Source organism: Podarcis erhardii (assembly GCF_964252035.2).
Source record: "Podarcis erhardii genome assembly, chromosome: 3".
NCBI classification, from domain to species: domain Eukaryota; kingdom Metazoa; phylum Chordata; class Lepidosauria; order Squamata; family Lacertidae; genus Podarcis; species Podarcis erhardii.
In genome coordinates this window covers 56,537,581-56,557,512 of record NC_138507.1, presented here as the reverse complement: position 1 = coordinate 56,557,512, position 19,932 = coordinate 56,537,581, and the positions used below count along the sequence as shown (strand labels likewise).

The 19,932-nt window shown below is 43.8% G+C and overlaps 1 protein-coding gene across 1 annotated transcript in view; it reads right to left on the bottom strand.

Annotated features, from left to right (window-relative positions):
• The window catches only part of CLVS2 (clavesin 2), a 47,804-nt gene extending 42,630 nt beyond the window's left edge, over positions 1-5,174 (bottom strand). The window contains exon 1 of the mRNA XM_081855929.1: positions 3,780-5,174. Within this exon, the coding sequence (XP_081712055.1) occupies positions 3,780-4,168 (389 nt within the window). The 5' untranslated portion in view covers positions 4,169-5,174. The remainder of the gene's footprint in view (positions 1-3,779) is intronic.
• Between the last annotated feature and the right edge of the window lie 14,758 nt (positions 5,175-19,932).

The following is a 19,932-nucleotide window of genomic DNA, read 5'->3' as shown; positions in this document are numbered from 1 at the left end:
TAGCCCCATGATACATTGTAGGAATCACAAATTGTAAGCTTTTGTTTTCAAAGCGGCAGCATCAAGCAAATTATGATGAAAGACATCTGCATTGAAGTCTTCCCACAGAAGGAACTATTTGCATAAATTCACCCTAGACTTGCAATATCCAACATTTCACCTCATCCTTATCGTTATTTATGTTGACAGCACAGTAAGGCGGATGAATGTAAACTTGAAGTTCCATCACAGGCTCGTGACAGATTACATTAACGTATTCTCCTGAGTGATGAAACACAACACATGCTCCATTCTGAAATAGACCTTAAGGACTTAAATGTTATGTTTGAAGTAGAGCTGAAACAAAGTTTTGCTCAAATTTGAAATTTGCCAACATTTCAGAGTTTGAATTCTGAAAAATTCCCAAGTGCTCTGTGCTGAGGGACACTTAAATTTGCAATCCTGTAAATCTCTTTGAAGGAAATGTAGTGCTTTTACAACTACCACATCAAAAACTATCCATGAGAGGACTGTTTGTGGAGCAGGGAGGACTGCATTCAGATTTCTGTGTACAAACTAAGTTTGGAGAATATGCTTCAGGATCCCCCAGCCCCAGAGTTTGTTTCAGAGCTAAATCAAACTTGCTGACTTTGGGAGTGCCTATAAAATGTTTACCCAATCCATTTCAATGACTTATCAAGTGATTAAAAGTAAGCAGTATGTATGTTGCCACATATGAAGTTATGTGTAATTTCCCAAAGGCCACTGTAGGGTGTCTGTAAGTCAAAATTAGACGCAATTTAAGTAAGAGTAACCTCTTCCTTCTCCATCTTCAAGTTTTCTCAAATAAATAGCAAAGGATGTCAAGAGCTGAAAAAGCAAGTTAGGAACTATTGCCTTTCAGTAACATAGAGAAAATTTGCATTAGCATGCCAGTAAATTAAATTCTGTTTTATGTCCAGCCGCCTTCACTGAAACTTAGTTTTCTTATAGTGTCTCATGGGTCACATTTATGTGCTCAATAGTGTATAACTAATTTCTAAGGATAATCTGAGATCCATGATTAATTTAACTGTGCTTAATGCCCCCTATTTATGCATGCTGTTAGAAAACCACTGTTTATCCCATTTCTAAAATGTTGTATGCCTTAAGAAAAGAGACCCAATTACGCATCTGTAAAGTGGTTGTAGCACTTGTGTGCTATAAGCAAAATTAACTCTTACCGTTGCCAACTCTCAAAACATATTTAAAAGTAAATGCACATACTGAGGCAGCAGTCTCATGCACACTTACCTGAAAGTACGTAATCCCCAACACGCACAAAATGGGCTTCTTTCTGAGCAAAGATATATAGGATTGTGCTATTGTTATTTTCACACTGATACAGCATGGGGTTGTACCAGCATAAATGATAAACTATTGACAGAGTAGAATTTCCTTTTGGAAAGGCTTAATTTACAAATTATGCTTCAGCAGGTTTTAACCAGGGCTGTGCCTATTTCATGGTTATGTGCAATTGCAGGAAAAGCTCAAAACTGACACTACAGAATCCAGCATCCTGATGATGTCATCTTTACCTTTTTAATTAAACCCCCCACCGTTGTGATGGTGGCAGTGTTTAACATCAACTCCTGGGTGTAACTGCCTCCCCCCCCCCCAAAGTGTAAGTGCTTATAAGCAAATATGGCTTCCTTGTGTTTCTGTTTCTGCTGTCATTTTGACAAGATATGTATTGTTCACTCTGCTCTATGTACAATCATTTGTATTACATGTATTAGTTTGATAAATGGAAGGGTTTGAATGAAAATTCAGAACTAGGTTAGTATGATTTATTTTCTACTACACTTCACCTCATGCCTCCTACCGTCTCAGTTCAGTTCCTGCATCTGATTAATACAGCTGTTGTCAATGAAAACCTATGCCATAATAAGGCCTATTTTGTTGTTTTACTGTTCCTGTTGAAGATGGAGCCAAACACTAATTCTGTTCCATTCTCCATCCATTCAATATATACATTAGAGAATGAGCAAATGAGAACAATCACAGCACAGAACATGTAACTCAAGGTTGTTTATGCCTAGTAATTCCTGCCCTCCAAAACCTTGAGCAAAGGCCTTTGCTAGACCTGATAGCCAATCCCCTTTTAACTGTGGAGGAGGAGTGGCAAACCTGTGAACCTACAGATGTTGCTTGACTCCAGTGTCCATCAACCCAAAACAGCGTGGCCACTTGTCAGGGATGATGGGAGTTTAGTACAGCAGCATTTAGAGGGTCACAGATTCCCCATCATTGCCCTAAAGCATATCCATCCCCAGCACATCAGAGATTCCAGTGGTTTAAACCAGGCTGGTCCCTTGCCTGTGCTCACACACACCAGACAATGGAAACTGGGACCAGCCTGGGCCAGGAAGTCTGCATGCTCTGGAGACTTGATGGAGCCTTGCAGGACTTTATGAGAATAAAGGCATTTCTTTAGGGATGAATATTCAATTTCCTGCTACAAGATATTTTTAGGACTACTCTGCTTTTGCATTTGCATTATCATTTCACTACATTTTAAGCAACTGATGTTCATTGCCTGGAAAGGCATCTGATAAATTTTAGGATAAATAGATTTACTGGCAGGAGTCATGAAGTTTGCCTCCGAGATAAAGTCCTTGCTTTTCCAAGGTACCTGCAAGAGGGTTGGATCAAGTGCATAGGGTGCTCCTTGTGGCCTCAGTAGCATTGTGACAGAGTGCTTAATCAGCATGTGTGCAGCACTTATCTCAGCTGAGTTCCATCAACTTCCACTGAACCAAAGTGGTAGAATTAACAAGTCAGAGTTCAAATTTTCTGTCCCACTATGATTGGCTCCCACATTTCATTGGTATCATCTGATATTATATATCACAATGGGTAATTTCCATCATGCAGACACCAAGAGAAGTGGAATGTTGTCTTAGGAAGTACCTCTATCTTCTGGGCAACCCATGTTGATGCAGAAGTTCAGGCTTTGCTGCTACAACATGGGAGATGACCAGAGGGAAACACTATAAAAATTACCTCCAAACTGGGGAAAATTCTGAGTAATTATGGGTTGAATAGTGTAGGACCAGGACCTGGGAGACTATGGTTGACATGCAAATGAGCACTCCTGAACGTCATCCTCTGTTTGTGTCCCAGCTGACTGCTTATTTCACAGAAGCAGGCAAAACTGCATTGGATAAATATGTCAGTGACAGGACAAACGGACAACACTTTTGCTCCTTTACAGGCATCACAGCTCTTGTCACAGAAAGATATTAAAGGTGGTATATCAAGACCATCCCTCTTCCCCTACTGAGCAGGATCTCTACAATGCCTTAGCCAACAGCCCTCCAAGTGAAGGATCCAAGATCCACAGTATCCCAACAAAAAGAACAAGTTTCCATTCGTCTGTTCCCCTCTCCTACATTTTATGGCCCAACCTGGCCCAATGCAAATGTGAACCTAAGAATGTTGGTTCTCCCTGTCTCTGAGCTCTGCATTTGGAAAGAATTTGAAGGACACCTATCAAACCACCCCACTATGACAGGACATCTGGATCAGATCATCAAAATTGCAATTTGCCACATGGAGAACTCAGGACAAAACAAGATGCCTTACGCCTGGCATTCTGCTGGCTGGGAAAGGAATATTAACATCATTTCATCACTGGGGCCAAACAGGATTTCAGTTTGCTATGATGAGGTGACATTTCTAGATTGCAGCACAATGGTAAATTCAGGCAAGTGTCTCATCTGACCCCAGCTGCCCACAACCCAAACTCTTATGTTTACCTGCTTTGGTCCCAGTTGGCAGCAAACAGAACCAGGATCTTCCTGCCGTAGTGATCAAGGTTAGCCAGTCCTCCTGGGAAGCCATCCTTGAGTGCCTGCTTGATGCCTGGGTCCGTGGCTTTGAAGCTCTTGAACATATCGAGGTTCTGCTGGCGGTACTCAAAGTACTGGGCCAACAAGCGAAACGCCTCGAAATGCTGGAACTTCCTGGCCCGAAGGAAGCGGAGAATGAAGGCGTCGTCCGTGCGGAGAAAGCCAATGTCTGGCCGGGTGATGACCATGTCCCGCACCTCCTGGATGTCCTGGTGCAGGGTGTCCGGGTTTTCGTTCAGTTCTAGCCGGGCTTTCTCCAGCGTCTTTGGGGACAGGCCTGCCTGCAAATGAGTCATTGTGCCACTCCGTCCAATACTCCTCTTAAGTAAAAAGGGAGACAGCCCCTAATGCTACAAAGTCTGTTCTTCTTCTTTCCAAAAAAGAGAGAGGGGGGAGTTCCTTATTTCCCTTTCCAGAACCGACAAGTTTGGTGCTCCTTTGCCTCACAGCATGAATCTCTCCGAAGCAAATACCCTGATGTCGTCCAGTGTGCACAACCCGCTCAGCTCCTGTTTCCCCTTTCCATCTCACGGTGGCCCGTTCACAGTAACTCCACTCAGCTGCTGCTTTTCTTCCTCGCCCTCAAATTCCCACCCTTCCCACACCCACTAACAGCTCGAAGCTGAAGTATAACTATACCTTGCATATAACCGAACCCCCAATTGCTATCCTTCCACTGCAATTGCTTGTTGATTGACAGAAATAATGGCTTTGGCACGGCCCAAGTAGATGGAGCTGGTATTCTTTATAGCCTGGCTCCGGCAATGGTGCTCCCTGCCTCCCTCCCACACAATATTGTCCTTTGGGTTAACTAGTCATGTTGGCTGGATCACCAGATTCCCTGATCAGCAGGTACTGTTAAAGCAACATGATGGCAGAGAGGAAGGCCAAACAGCCGCTGTACAGTGACTTTTCCCAAGCTGGGGGCGATCAGTACTGGATATCTCTCTCCTCCCCCTCCCCCCACCACCACTGTCTTCAGATATTCCCACCTCACTCCTCTGTGCAAACCAGTGATCTCACCCTTGGTACTGGTGCAATGGAGATAGCAAGAAGAGCTGTATCAATAAATCAGGTGGCAATGCAATGTTTCCACCAGGGACTTCCTCCCTCCCGCAAAATAAGAAACTCAGATCCTCGTGGATTTAGAAGTCAGTGCGTGACAGGGTACTGAGGGCATGCAACTGGTCTGCTGAAGGGTGCTTCTTTTAAAAAATAAAAATAAAAACCCGAGGTTCTTATTTGCACCCCCACCCCACCCCTTTTAGCCCATGGAGCTTGGGATGGATTCGCCCTCCCCCCACCCACCCCAGTTCCCCTCCTACGTACACAGTGATCTCATCCACTACCAGCAAGACTGTCGCATGTCCCTCTCGCTCGCTCCCAGGTCTTCTCAGGCACGGGGTAAAAATATCCTCCAGGTCCTTTCCTCCCCACCACCCGCCCCGCTCCCCGCGAGGACAGACAGAGTCGCAGGACAAGCGAGGATTCAGTCGCCTCGCAACAGAACAGCCATCCGCCAGGAGAAAGGCATCCGGGGCGAAAAGGGAACAGCCAAGTAATCCGCACCAGCAAAGCAGGCTGCAAAGCCGCACAAGGCAATGCGGCACCTTCCGGCATCCATCAGCTACGGCAGCTCCCTGCGATGGGAAGCAGTGGCGAGGAGCGCGGTCAGACGAGCCAAGGACATGCCCATGTGGGTCTCCTGCTCCTCCTCGCCCTCCTGCCCAGATGCCGGCGCCGCCTGGCCGCAGACAGGGCGCGGAGGCGGGCGGCGATCCTCTTCGGAGGGGCCGATTCGCTGCCGCTGGGAAAGATGGAGCTGCCGCCTCTTTGTGCTCCTCTGGCGCGAGCCAGCCGGTGGCTTCGGCGGCTGTTTGGCTCTGCCTGGCGCTCGATGCGCCGCTTCGCGAGCAGGTCGACGTCAATCAAGGCTCCCTGGGCGGCAGCCGTCGCTGCTGCTGCTGCTGCTGCTGCTGTCGCCGCGGCCAGTGGCTCCCGATGCAGCCCCCGCCCCCCGCGCGCGCATTGTTATTACCCAGCACGACCCTTCCTCTCGCTCGCTAGTCTTCGGTTTTGTTGGCCAGGAGGAGGAAGCTGAAGGAAGGGCGCGGGGAGGAGGGGCGTTTTCCCAAGAAGAGCCCAGCCCCACCAGCCGCCTCGCATCATGCCTCGCTCTCGGCACCTGCTTTGCCAACCCTCCTCGATCTACACTCGGAATCGGGAACGCAGAAGCCAGATCACAAACACCCGAAAAAGAAAGCCCCCTGCGCCCCAATGCGCCCTGCCTGTTGCGCTTTTGTGCGCAAAGTGGCGCGGGATGAGTTGCTTCGGGCGGTTGCTTTGGGGCGCTCCCTGGGGCCCGTGGCCTTACAGGATTGGGGCTAAAGGCAAGGCAGTTTGGAGCCGCCGAAAGCAAGGTGGTGCTAGCCGGTCAATAACAGCCTCAAATATTGGATAGATTATTCGTACCTATGTAGACCAAAGGACACGACCCCGAGGGCAAGGGCAGGAAAATGGGCTCAATGCTATATAGGAAGTACTGTAGTGGGAAGTGCCTGGAAGAGTTTCTTGGTTCTCTAGGCCAGGCACATATTTAGGCTTGTCCCCTAAATGTTCCTGGTCAATTAGAGTATTAAAGTATGGCACCTCCTTCCCAAGAGCCTGGAAGCTTCTATCCAGCTTAGGAAGGGAGGCACAATGCTCACACATGCGATGCCAGGACATCACAGTGTCACACCAGCACCCACCACATCACATCACGGGGGACTGTGGGAGAGGGGAGTTGCTTACAAGGTGTCAAATCACAGCTAAATATGTGATGTCCAACCATATGATGATCAGAGTTTGACAGGTGCAGTTCAATCTCCACTTGAGGGGAAAATCTAGATGATGCTATGGTTGCCCTTGACTCTGTGCATGATGATCGTTGCATAGATCTTTGTACAGTATACTGAAAAAGTGGCTTTATGCCCTATAAACATGACTGCCATAGCCAAACCAATAACTGGAAATTGACCTAAAGTGGTGTGTATTCTCCCATGGATTTATCTTCCCTATAAGAAAATGTTTTCAGTAGTGCTTCCACCTTATTAAATAAGGTTTTGCTTCAGTAACTTCCAGTAATATGTGATAAATGGTAAGGGAGGGATCAGGCTATCTGTTCGATCATAAAAAGGTGAGCAGTGGTTGACAGCAGATGATGCGACTCTCATCTGTATTCCTTGAATCATTCTTACCATGTCATAATTTTTTGGCAGCCAAAAGGCATCTTTTGAAATGGCGCACTCAAAGCTGGTGGACACCAGTGGCTACTAGTCACAATGGCTGTGTTCTGCTGCCACAGCTGAAGGCCGTGTGCCTCTGAATACCGGTTGTTGTGATTTGCAAGTGGGGAGATTGCTGTTGAACTCAGTTCCTGCTGGCAGGCTTCCCACTGACAACTGGTTGACCTTTGTGAGAAGAGGATGCTGGACTAGGTGGGCTATTGGCCTGATGCAGCAAGGCTCTTCTTACTTCCTTACAATAATATTGGCATGGTTGTTCCGGATTTCACACATTTATCCCATTTTAGTTATCTGCCAATAACTCTTACGGGGAAGAAGTATCACACTCCAGGGCACTCACTGTAGGGACAAAATCTGCCCATCCTTGGCAATAGTTCCCCAGCCTCCAATGAGGTACACCTGACAAGGTACCAGAAAGTGTTTCTGTGCATAGGAGATGCATCTCACCTAAGGGGTTCTTCACAGTATTCACATCTTTCTACTCCATAAATCCCTGTGATTGTATACTGTATATACCCAACATAGAGTTCTTCTCTTACATAGATATACGGCTACTAAACCAAGACTTTGTGGTACACAAAGAAGACTGAGGGCTTGTCACAGGAGGATGTTTCCAGGCAGATGTTTTTGTGGGATGGGTGCTCTTCACACATGCAAATTTTTCAAAGCATCCATGCGGGGTTGTTAGTACCAACAGGTTTTTCCCCTTTTATTGTAGATACACACTTTCCCAGAAAAATCCAATAATCTGAAGAATACATTTTGCTAACAACCTGTTCATAGTATCTATAGAAATGCTATATTGTCTACAAATAAGAAGAGAGAGAGATGAATCTGCACCTTCTGAAACCCCTATATCGTGGGATAAGACAACAAATAGGTTTTTCAATCTGGACACATGTTAGTTCTGTATCAAAGGAAATAGTCTCCAGTAAATATGTATCTCCAAATGTCACCAGGTTTCTCTGACCTTTACATGTGCATCTGCAATATAATTCAGATGCAGCTGCCTGTCATTTTTGTGTCTGGTGGCCAAGATGCTAAACTGTTTCATGATATTTAACTCTGTCCCTTGAAATATGAAGCCATAAACAGGGAGTCTCAGCATATCATTTTGATTAATCACTTGGATGAGTTTCATAGCAAAAATTCACTTATGGAATATTTATTCCTTTTCCCCCTCTAAGACATATCCCACAGCTCCTCCAAATGCACTGTATGTGCATAGGAAAGGTCTAGATGGAATTAAGAAACCAAAGAATATGCCAGTCTTTATGTGATATTCTCAAGGACTTTCATTAAATTATAGAACTGAAGCACTGTAAACATTACTTGATTTGCTGATTTGACATGCATGGCAAAAAAAGAGGAATAAAAGTGATATATAATTTTAATTTCTGTTTGCAAGACTCCTGCACACACACACACACACACACACACACACACACACATTCACATCTGATTTCTTAAGGTTGATTCTTTTATATGTGCAAACATTCTTATTATGTTATTCTGAACCTCAAGAGTAAGTTGGCTGCATGTGATGACTCAGTCTGACTAGCTGATTTGTACAATTTGTTTGGCTATATTTCCACTCGGAATTATATTTGCTGCTGCATCTCTTCACCCAGAGCAGTGCTACTATGACACTGATAACTTGGTTGTTTTGGAGTCAGAATCATCTCCTGCAGTTCTCTAACCACCCAGAAATATGAAAATCAACTGATCAAGTTAAACATCAAGTTTAAGAATTGCAAGACAGTTTTGTCCCTGAACTTTATAAAATTATAAACAGCAAGTTCTTCTGTTATGAGAAAGAAAAAATTGTCTACCATGCATAATTTTGTACACCTCTGTTATAACTCCTCTTAAGCTAACTATACAAGGTGTATACCATGCAGCTGGTTTTCATCTTTACTTAATTACAGGTGTGGGAAGAGGGATTGTTATTGAGACTGTAGTACATGGGGAGAGGACGGTTATCCATTCCCATCCCCAGCCATGATCCTCATTCCCCCCTCCCCCACAAATAAAAAAAATTTCCCCTGCATGGCTATGAGACTACCAGGCTGGCAAATGCCATTCTGTAAGTTTGGTGATTTTAGTTTTAAAATCCTTATTGCGTTCGATATTAGCCAGTAGTGATGTATGGAAGTGAGAGCTGGACCATAAAGAAGGCTGATCGCCAAAGAATTGATGCTTGTGAATTATGGTGTTGGAAGGGACTCTTGAGAGTCCCATGGACTGCAAGATCAGACCTCTCCATTCTTAAGGAAATCAGCCCTGAGTGCTCACTGGAAGGACAGATCGTGAAGCTGAGGCTCCAATCCTTTGGCCACCTCATGAGAAGAGAAGACTCCCTGGAAAAGACCCTGATGTTGGGAAAGATGGAGGGCACAAGGAGAAGGGGACGACAGAGGATGAGATGGTTGGACAGTGTTCTCGAAGCTACCTGCATGAGTTTGACCAAACTGTGTGAGGCAGTGGAAGACAGGAGTGCCTGGCGTGCTCTGGTCCATGGGGTCACAAAGAGTCGGACACGACTAAACGACTAAACAACAACAACAACAATTAGGCTAACTAGCCTAAAATCCATGGGCCTAATTCCATATTAACAAAATTGGTGAAGTTTCCACTGAATAACAGCAAATGTTACAGTCCAAATATTACACAAGGAAAGCAGGAATAAAAACACAGTGTGTGTTAAACAAAAAAGGAAATGTTCATTCGTTGCAGTTAGCTTGGAAATGAATGCTCTCGGGCAACTGTTTTGGACTACAAGTCCCACCGCAGTCAACCTTTAGCTGCAGCTGGTGGAAGTTGGGGCTCAGCACCATCTACAGTTTGCTATGGGGATGGAGACTGCTCTAGGGTAGAAGAGGCTTTCAGAGAGGTTAATTGGGAATTCCCTCCCCCCCTCTAGTAATACAGTATTGACATCTTGCTGAAAGGCACAATGAGAAACTATTGAACTTTGCAGTTGTGGAAAGTGAAACTGAAAACTAAAGCTCTATCAATATTTGATTTATGTTTTGCGCTGCTGGTGAGGAAAGTGTGCCAGAGGTGCCCCTCTGCCTGCTGGCTTCTCTATTATTCATTGCGATGCATCACCAGTAAACACATGGAAAAATAGCCGCTGTTCTAAAATATTGTTTGAGAGGATGCTCGGTTATGCTGACAGGTCTAGACATATTGGGGGTTGTGCAATACAGGGGTCAGCAAACTTTTTCAGCAGGGGGCCAGTCCACTGTCCCTTATACCTTGTGGGGGGCTGAACTATATGGGGGGGGGGTGAACGAATTCCTATGCCCCACAAATAACCCAGAGATGCATTTTAAATAAAAGCACACATTCTACTCATGTAAAAACACACTGATTCCCGGACTGCAGGCTGGATTTAGAAGGCGACTGGGCTGGATCCAGCCCCCGGGCCTTACTTTGCCTACCCATGGTATATAGGGGCAAGCCTGGCTGTGCAAAGAGGTTCCTGGCTTAGTGGGGGGTCTGCAGAACACCACGTGGTGGTTCTCCATAGAGTAGGGGAGGGCTGAGATTCAGTGGTAGTGCATCTGCTTTGCATGCAGAAATTCCCAGCTTCAATCCCCAGCATCTCCAGGAGGACTGAGACCCCAGTCTGAAACCCCAAAGAGGTGCTGCCTGTCAGTGTAGACAATACTAGCTGGGTCAATGGTCTGACTCCGTATGAGGCAGCTTCCTGTGTCCCTGTGTTCCAGAGAGTTATGACTTACCACATCTTTTGTTGGCTGGTGTAATGTTACACTGGTGGTGGCCTAGGACATGGGTAGGCAAACTAAGGCCCAAACTAAGAGAGACTCTTAAGACTAAATTCAGTTTCTACCTTTGTTAGCAATGACTTGCCCTGAATTATTCTTTTAGCTTGAACAATATTGTTCACATTTTCATCTGTTGTTGCAAGCATAGCCTAAATCCCTCCTCCCTTTGATCCAATTCTAGTTTTCTGCAGTATTAGATTTAGCATTCCATTTTATGAACAATTTCTGGAAATATCTAGGATAATCCCATACTCACATGCTTTTCTTCAATTTGACATTAGTTTCAGTAAAGCCATCTTCTTTCAGTGCAAGACAGGAAATTTGAACATTGTCAGCATGTTTTCATATGCTTAGACACATCTTTTGCCATTGAAAGGAAATTGTGTTCTCTTGTGTATTCAGGAATGCGTGGTCTCAGGGGACCTCATGTTATGACCTCACATGGGTCACCTTCTGTGTGCTACCTGGCCCACAGTTATCTTTTTCACTACCCATGGCCAGTTAAATTGTGTCCCGTGAAACTCTGGAAGCCCAGATCTCCACAAGCAGCACAATTCTGGGTGTCTTTTTTAAAAAAAACCAACAAGTATTTCGAGAAATTCAGTGACAATTCGTTGATTACAAGGAGATTGTTGCCTTTTCCTTGGCCCAATTTGCTAAGCAAAGCCTATTGCTTTGGCTGGTACAATCAGTAGTGGCTAGTGCCATTGGGACTGGTGGGGTGGGAGGCTGGGAGGCCAACAGTAGGTGACGCCAGAGCCAATGACAGGCAAAGCCAACTAATTCTGGTTTTGTCCCTGCCCTCATCCCTGCAACAGTGAGGCTAAGGAGGAAGAATCCAAGGCCACTCCCCGGACTGGAGGTAATAAATAAGAAAGTGGGCAGGTAGAGGCTGGTTGAGGGCAGACTAAGACTGGTTGGGTAGTGCCTCATTTGCCCTAATGGACGAGTCTCTGTCGATTGTAATACAAACCTCTTTCCGCCCTGCTGAAGCTGAATGAGCGCTTTCGCTGCCCAACACCTCAAATTTAAGGACTCCAGTTGAAGCAGTTTTGTGAATTATAGCTTTGTGACCTTGCTGGAGGCTCTTACCGGTCTCCTGAAATCCATTTCCCTATCTCTAAAACATGCACAGTAATATTTAATTAACTTCCTCACACTGATATTTTGAGATTAATGAGTTAAGATCTGCGTACCACTTTGAAGTTGCAAAATGTTATATAAGTAGGGGGCATTTGTTATCTGGATGTTTTTAAATTCAGCAATTAAAAGTACTGATTATTTTTTCCTGTGTTCAGAGCATTAAAAGTGGGGAAGAAGCAATATGTCATCAAGCATGCAAGCCAGAAATAAAATTAGACAATATACAGAAGAATAAAACCAAGCCACTGTTTCTGAAGTGCTGTTCTCTACATGACTTTGTTCTTGTAAGTCAGAAGGTAAGCTGTCTCAGGAATCACGACTGAAAATGCAGTGGTCCCAGGACTGGTGATTTCTTACTCTTTCCCCCTTGATCACCTATTCATTTTCTAGGAAAAAGAGGGGGGGAAGTATTTGCACTTTTTAATGTAAGTAAACAGCTCGCCATAAAATAATAATTATTGCAAGATGAAAATAAAATCCACAAAATGTATTGTTATGAGGTTTTTTTGGGAGGCGCTGTGTGCCTGAACCCCATTTTTAATTCCCGGATCCAGCATGAATTCCACTGCTGGAATAGCCAGGCCAGCCTGGCAATGGCCCACTAAAGTTAAGTCTTTAAGGGAACAAAGGGGGTGGCTCTGTGGGCAAATGGGTGAGCCTCCATCCCTCAATCGTCTGTTAGTTAGAAAGACAAAAGGCCAGAGTTGAGTGGTCTGAGCTAGAAGCTGGATGCAAAAGCTGCAGGCTGCAAAGGCAGAGAGAGTGAGCCAAGGCTGGTTTCTGCTGGAATCCTGGGTCAGTGTCTGGTACCCCTGGAATCTTCTACTGCTCAGAGATTGGGGTAGCACGCAGCAGCTTAATAAAATTCACAATATCCTTAAGGGCATCACCAGACTCAGTATTTTGCAGGAGGAATTTGAGAACATATCAGGATGTATAGGTTTGCACAACTGGAGTGAATTAAAGCACTCTGCTGCCCTAGTGCAACAATTTTTGCTGTTAGGAAACTGACTGGGAAGTACATTGAAAAGGCATTGAAGAGTGTGGAACGAACGAACGTATAAACACCATGCAAGCAAATCAAGATGAATGCTCACGGTCCTATACTGTAACCTCCCCTCAAACAAATCAGAGTGAATGCTCAATAAAGCTCAGGTATGGTCTAACCTCCAAATAAGCTTTGTGCAAGTAAAATAAGGATAACTTCTCGATAAATGTGTTGTCTATAGGCATCGTCAGAGATCATCACTTGTGCGTCAGCTGAGTACTCACAGAAACAGAGTGGCAAGTACACACATTGTTATTTCTTCCTGTTTTTGCACATAATGGATTAGAACTTGGCCGCCAAGCCTCCAGTCTAGCTCACAGAATCATAGAGTCGGAAGGGTCCGAAAAGGTAATCTAGTCCAACACACAAACACCCTGGTAATGTACACAGGAATCACACCTAATCAGTTTTGTCTGCATTGACTGACGGTGGCATTCTAGAATTTCAGGCAAGCATCTTTCCCAGCCTTACCTGGCTGCGCCAGGGATTAAACCGGGGACTCGGCATGCAGTGCAGATGCTCTCCCACTGAGCTATGGCTACACTCATTAGGGACTACACTTCTAACCAGCTGTGCCCTGTGCAGATCTTACAAATGAGACACACATTAAAGCCACATGTAAAAGAGATTAATGTGTTCCGCAAGGTGGCAGCCTAGATAAGCCCCGTATTTTAGAACGTGAAAACATCAGTCAGTTTGCTTAAACCAACACAATTTAAGTATTCCCTTGAAAACGACTTACTGCCTTGATCAGTGATAGAGCAAGGTAATTTTAGACTTTGGCCTTAATGCTTCTTTTTAGGTGGTCATGTGTTTTACTTAGGTTGTGAAGCACCCAGTTAATATTTCTCTTCTCTCCCCATAATCCAGCAACCATTCCATAGTTTACAACTGCTGCTGCATTCCTGATTTTTAGAGTGAAACACAAAGAAAACACAGTTTGCCAACAATGAATTTTAAGAATAATACTCTATACATATGCGGTTTTGAATTTTAGCCGCACTTAAACCATAATAGAGTTTGATTCTGGTGTCTTGATATTAAGCACATGTACTTGGGGATGAGCTTAATGTTGTAGAAAAGAATTACCATATCTTTCCATGTATAAGACTAGGTCCCCCCCCCCTAAAAAATAATGTCCAGAATTTGGGAGTGTCTTATACACAGATATATCTTCCCCATTTTCTTAAATTTGAGTCCCCCAAAATAGGGGGGCGTCATATACATGGAAAAATACACACACACACACACACACACACACACACACACAAACACTCCATATATATTGTTGTTATTCTGTCTCTCACAGCTACAATAAACCTACCATTAAAATTATGGACTGGTCATTTCTTCATCAGAGGGCAAACGGGCAAATTTAGCAGGGGAGCAAATACTTTTCCCCCTCTCTTTCTATCTGTGTGTGTGAGTAAAATGCGGACATATAGAAACCTTCCTATATTGAGTGAAACCATTGGTCCATATAGCGCAGAATCTGCACTAGGGGTGAGGCATCTATAGCTGTGGGCATACCAGGAGGTCCAGTTTGGCCTGTGAAGCCATTTCTCCCAAACCACACATCTGCTCTGTGCCTTGTTCCCAGCACTGGAGGAGCAGAGCTAGTCTTCTCAAAACCACGTCTCTTCAGCTTCCTCTGTGAGTGAGCAAGCAGCAGCAGCACCCTCTGCCAACACCCCACACTTATAGTTTGTTTAAAGCATGTGACTTCCTCCAAAGAATCCTGGGAGCAGTAATTTATCTCACCGAACTTCGATTCCCAGCACCTTTAACAAACGACAGGTCCCAGGATTCTTTGGGGGAAGTGCTGCACTTTTAGATGTATGGTGTGTATAACCAACAGCACTCACAGCCTGGCTACTGAAAATGGAATGATAAATGATCAGCTGGCGATAGCAAGTATATTGCGAACTGGGATACTATAAAGTTACACTCATGCTTTGTATTTAATATCAGCTTTATGTAACATAAACTGCTCTACAACAGGAAGACCTTCCTGCTTTGTTATTGCCGTTAAGACTTTTTTCAGAAAATATTAGGGAGCATTAGAAACATAAGACTGAAATGCTCCCGCACTGAACATAAACTGAAATTTCATCCTTCAGTAATGATTGCAAACTGCAGTAAGAAGGAAATCTCTCTGTCTTGCGTGCATGTGTTTGGTGCTGGAGGAGTGAAATGAAAAAAGGTCATCAGGATCAAATAAGAAAAGGAAGAAGAATAAACAGGACTCTATAAAAATTAAATAGCCTTGTAAGTCAGCATATGAAGCTACTGAATTCTTTGGTTTTGCTGCTCTCTCCGTAATGTAAAATTTGCCTTTGCCACTGGGCAAATAATATTGCACTGGTGGATGTATAAATCTTCCCTTGATATTACTTCAAGATGGGAGGGTTGGAGGGAAAATCATTACATGTTTGATGACAGTTGCAATATCAAACTGATTTAGACGACACTCTAGTTCTTGCACCATAAAGCAAGAATGATAAAAGGAAATCAATAAAACTGTGCTTACATTTATCAAACAAAAGGAAATAAAATGTGGGCATGGAAGAAATATTGGAAGGAAAACTGAAACTGAGTAGCATAGCACAGTCAGTATATATAACACGGAACATCACCACAAGAGAATAATCATGGAAGCCATCGAGATAGAGAAACACCCTCACAACATGAACAAGCGTGACGACACATCCCGCTTGCCAGACATCTGGAAATTAGCCCTCCCCACAAAAACTGACACCAGATCCAGAGGCACACAGAACGCCAACACCAATCAACCACACCAGACCCAAACCCAGACCCTCTCCACAGATGAATTACAGACACCATCCAGTAGCCAATCCATGGTGGCACCTCCGGATGCTGCACCCCCCTGCAATCCCTACACAGATCTGGCTGACACAAGCCACAAAACCACAGCTCGCCCCTATACACGAAGCCAAGCCAGAGCACAACTAAGTACAGTACAGCCATCTTCTCAGGAAAACTCTTCACAAAGTTCAAGAGGTCAAGACACAAAGACTTTAACAACTAATCCACACCTAATGACCCACCTAAGTGGTACTCAGGATATCACTCAAGAAATCACTCAAGATATCTCTCAAGTAATTAAGGAACAAAAGAAGAAAAGGCACACTAGCCTGGGAACTTCCTCTCTGCCCAGAACATTGGAGGCTATACACCACACCCCCTCTACAGTATTTATAGGAACTCAAACACTGAGATCCTGCTCTGTTCCAGTAACAAGAAGCCGAAAGCACCAGCCTGAAGATGACGAGTGAGACCTCGTCGAAACGTCGCCTAGACACCCCAACTTTTACACGGGAAGACACCCGAGGACACCAAAACCTGCATATATATATATATATATATATATGCTTCCACCATGTGCATTATTTCCACAGCAAGCAAAACAGCCTGCTAATGAAGATATGACACCTTATAAGCCATATTCACAGATGAAGGGATCCCATCTTTCTAAGCACAATTTCATGCCTCTTTGGAAACACCCCTAAAAAGGCACTAAGATGACAGATTCGCAAGGCAAGATATACCTCCTACTTTAAACCCCTTCAACTCCCATCAACTCCTTTTGCTGAAACCAGGCCAAAATGGATACTGAATAGAATGATAACTTCATTGCTGAGATTGAGGGAGAATTACAGCAATTACCTAGCTGGCTGCCTGGTTCTGGAAACGGAATCGCCCATTGCTGGAAGAGCAACTTTGTTAAATTACGAGTTTACATTATGCCAAACAAAATATGTCACGGGGACATAAGAGGAGCTCAGATGAGTCAGGTCAATCAAAGGACTACCACTATCCTGTTTCCCACAGGGGCCAACTTGAGATCTGTGGGAAGCACACAGACAGGAGCTTTCCATAGCTAACTGTGCCTAGTTCAAGCTACAGTTCCCAGGATTCTTTGGGCCAGCCATGACTGCAAGGTTGGCACCAAAAGGTGTATGGTATGGATGTCATCCATGTTCTGGTCCTTCCTGAAGGTTCCTAGCCACCCAGATGCCTCAGTCCTTGATGGCATGTTGCGTCTCCTTGCCTTAGTAGATGGAACAGCTACCTTTCATAAGCACTGAGGAGTGTGAATCCATCATCAATATTGAAAGTCATACTCAAAGATAGACTATGCAGCTCAGAAATAATATTCCGTGAGAATGCTACCTAAAAAAAAAAAAATTGGGGAAAAAAAGGTTATGATTTATTGATACAATATGGGATGTCATGGGTTTTATAACAGGAGCTGGATATAATAGGATGATTAAGGAGCCTGCAACAGAGCAAATGCTTAGTTTATCCAGAATAACTAGAAACACACAGTTATTTTGTATTCTCATTATATGGTGACTACTTCTCAGCTTTTCTTGCTAGGTATAATCATGTCTATTCGACCAAGTCCAGAAATGATTCTTAATTTCATTATACCTTTATACCTAGCCTACACATTTCCCATAACATAACTATAGCTGTTTCTTCCCTGTGAGGTTTTGGCACCATCTAGCATGAAAACAATAAATCCTTTTCTATCAGCTGCTGATTTGCCAAACATTTGGCTGGACAGATTAAAGTTTATGCTATATAACCAGATGGCCCTATAGCTGTGAGTTTTCTCCTGGGCAAATTCAGCTGTCACAACTGAGCATCTGCACAAAGCCACGAGGGATTGATGTACTTTTCATTCATTTCACTGGGACAGCCATCATTAGCATTCAGAGAAGGAGGCATCAGACCAGAGAATTAGTCCTAGCCCGTGTTAACATGCCGCCTTGTCAATCATGTACCAGTCATTAAACATACTGTCTGCCAAGCTGGATTTAGAAGAACTGCTATACTGTACTGAAGGGGGTGGCTTGAGTATTTGTGTCTTGTCCAGTCATCCTCAGTGCAGTAACATAATTAGATATTTTTCTGCCTTCACTGATGGTCCAGTTGGACTTACTTGAGCGTCCAGGTTTGTTTTAAGGGGGGTGGGGGTGAGGATCCAGGAAATTAAAGACCAGTTAGCTTAACGTCTGTTCTGGGTAAATTGGTGTAAAGTATTATTAAAGATATAACTATCAAGTATATGGAAGTACAAATATTGCTGAAGAAGAATCAATATGGCTTCTGCAAAAGTAAGTCCTGTCTCCTTTCCTTTCAGAGTTCTTTGGGAGTGTCAACAACCTTATGGATAGGGAGTGATACAGGAGACATTGTTTACCTGAATTTTCAGAAGGCATTTGGCAAAGTCCTGAACTCCTGAACTTGGCCATCATGTCATAGAGAGGTCATCTTAACAATAACAAAAGTAAATAATGAAGCAGATCTATTGTGCTCATACCCTACTTCTGGACTTCCATAGGCATCTGGTTGGCTACCAAAAGAACAGGATTCTGGACTGGATAAGCCTTTGGTCCAATCCATCAGGGCTCTTCTTATGTTTTTCAGAATCAGAGAGTACCAATAAATGGACAGCTCTTGCTATGGAGTAATGTAAATAGTAGTGTACCCTATGGATCTGCATTGGGACTGGTGCTTTGTAATGTGTTCATAAATGATCTAGAGTTGGGGTAAGCAGTGAGGTGTCCAAGTTTGCTGATGGAACCCAATTGTTTAGGGTGGTTATAACAAGAAGGGATAGCAAAGAGCTCAAAAAGGATATCTCCAAATGAGCAGTAAATTGTGCAGTTCAGTGGAAGCAAGTGTAAACTTATGCACATCGGAGCAAAATAATATCAACTTCACATATACACTGATGATGTCTGAGCTGACAATGAATGACCAGGGAAGGAATCTTAAAGTTGTGGAGGATAGCTCAATGAAAATTTTGACCCGGTGTGTAGCTACTGTGAAAAAGGCGAATTACGTATTGGGGATCACTTGCAAAGCAATTGAAAACAAATCTGGCAGTAACATACTGCTTTTATATTTCTGTGTTTCTATGGGCAAATCTGAGTGTTTGGGGAGGTTGCATGTATCAACACCATACATTTAAAGCTCATGCAACACACATTTGAAGCGTGTGACTTTGGAATTCTAAGAACTGTAGTTTTAAGTATGCTGAGAAAGGGTCTCCATGAGGGGAAAACTATAGCTCCCATGATTCTTTGGGGGAAGCCACATGCTTTTTAAATGTGTACTAGAGGTACTTGAAATTTATGGTGGGGATCTGTCCTAAGTAGTACATACAGTTCTAACAGTCTACAGTTATATAGGCTAACACTGATCTTTCATTATCAAAATGTAACCATTTCCACAGGGGTAGGCATGTTAATCTCTTGCAGCAAAAACAAGTCTCTTGTGGTTCCTTAAAGACTAATAGATTTATTGTGGCATACTCTTTTGTGGACTGCTTTAATATGTTTTTATTATAAAAAAAAAATGTCCAGTAGCACGCACACTAAAGCTTATAGCAAGAACAAACTTAGTTCCAGATTGGTGAACTTCCAGTGGCCCCTTAGTGCTCTCTACTGGACTCTCTGTGGAATATTTCTTACACACAGAATTCCCCCCCCCCTTTTTTTTATTTGAATATTCATTACAGAATCGTACAAGAAAACAGAAAAGAGGGAGTGGTTGTAACTGCATGAAAACTAGACTTCAGGGGCAAAATGAATAAATAGGTAAAGGACATTAGAGAAAAATAAGAAAAGGGGTGGAGGGAGAAGGCGGACTTAAAACAAACCATGGCTCCCAATACAGCATGAAGCATAACCTGGCAATGGAGTCTCTGACACGTGGAAGTTACCTTAATGCAGGGAACCTGTGGTCCTCCA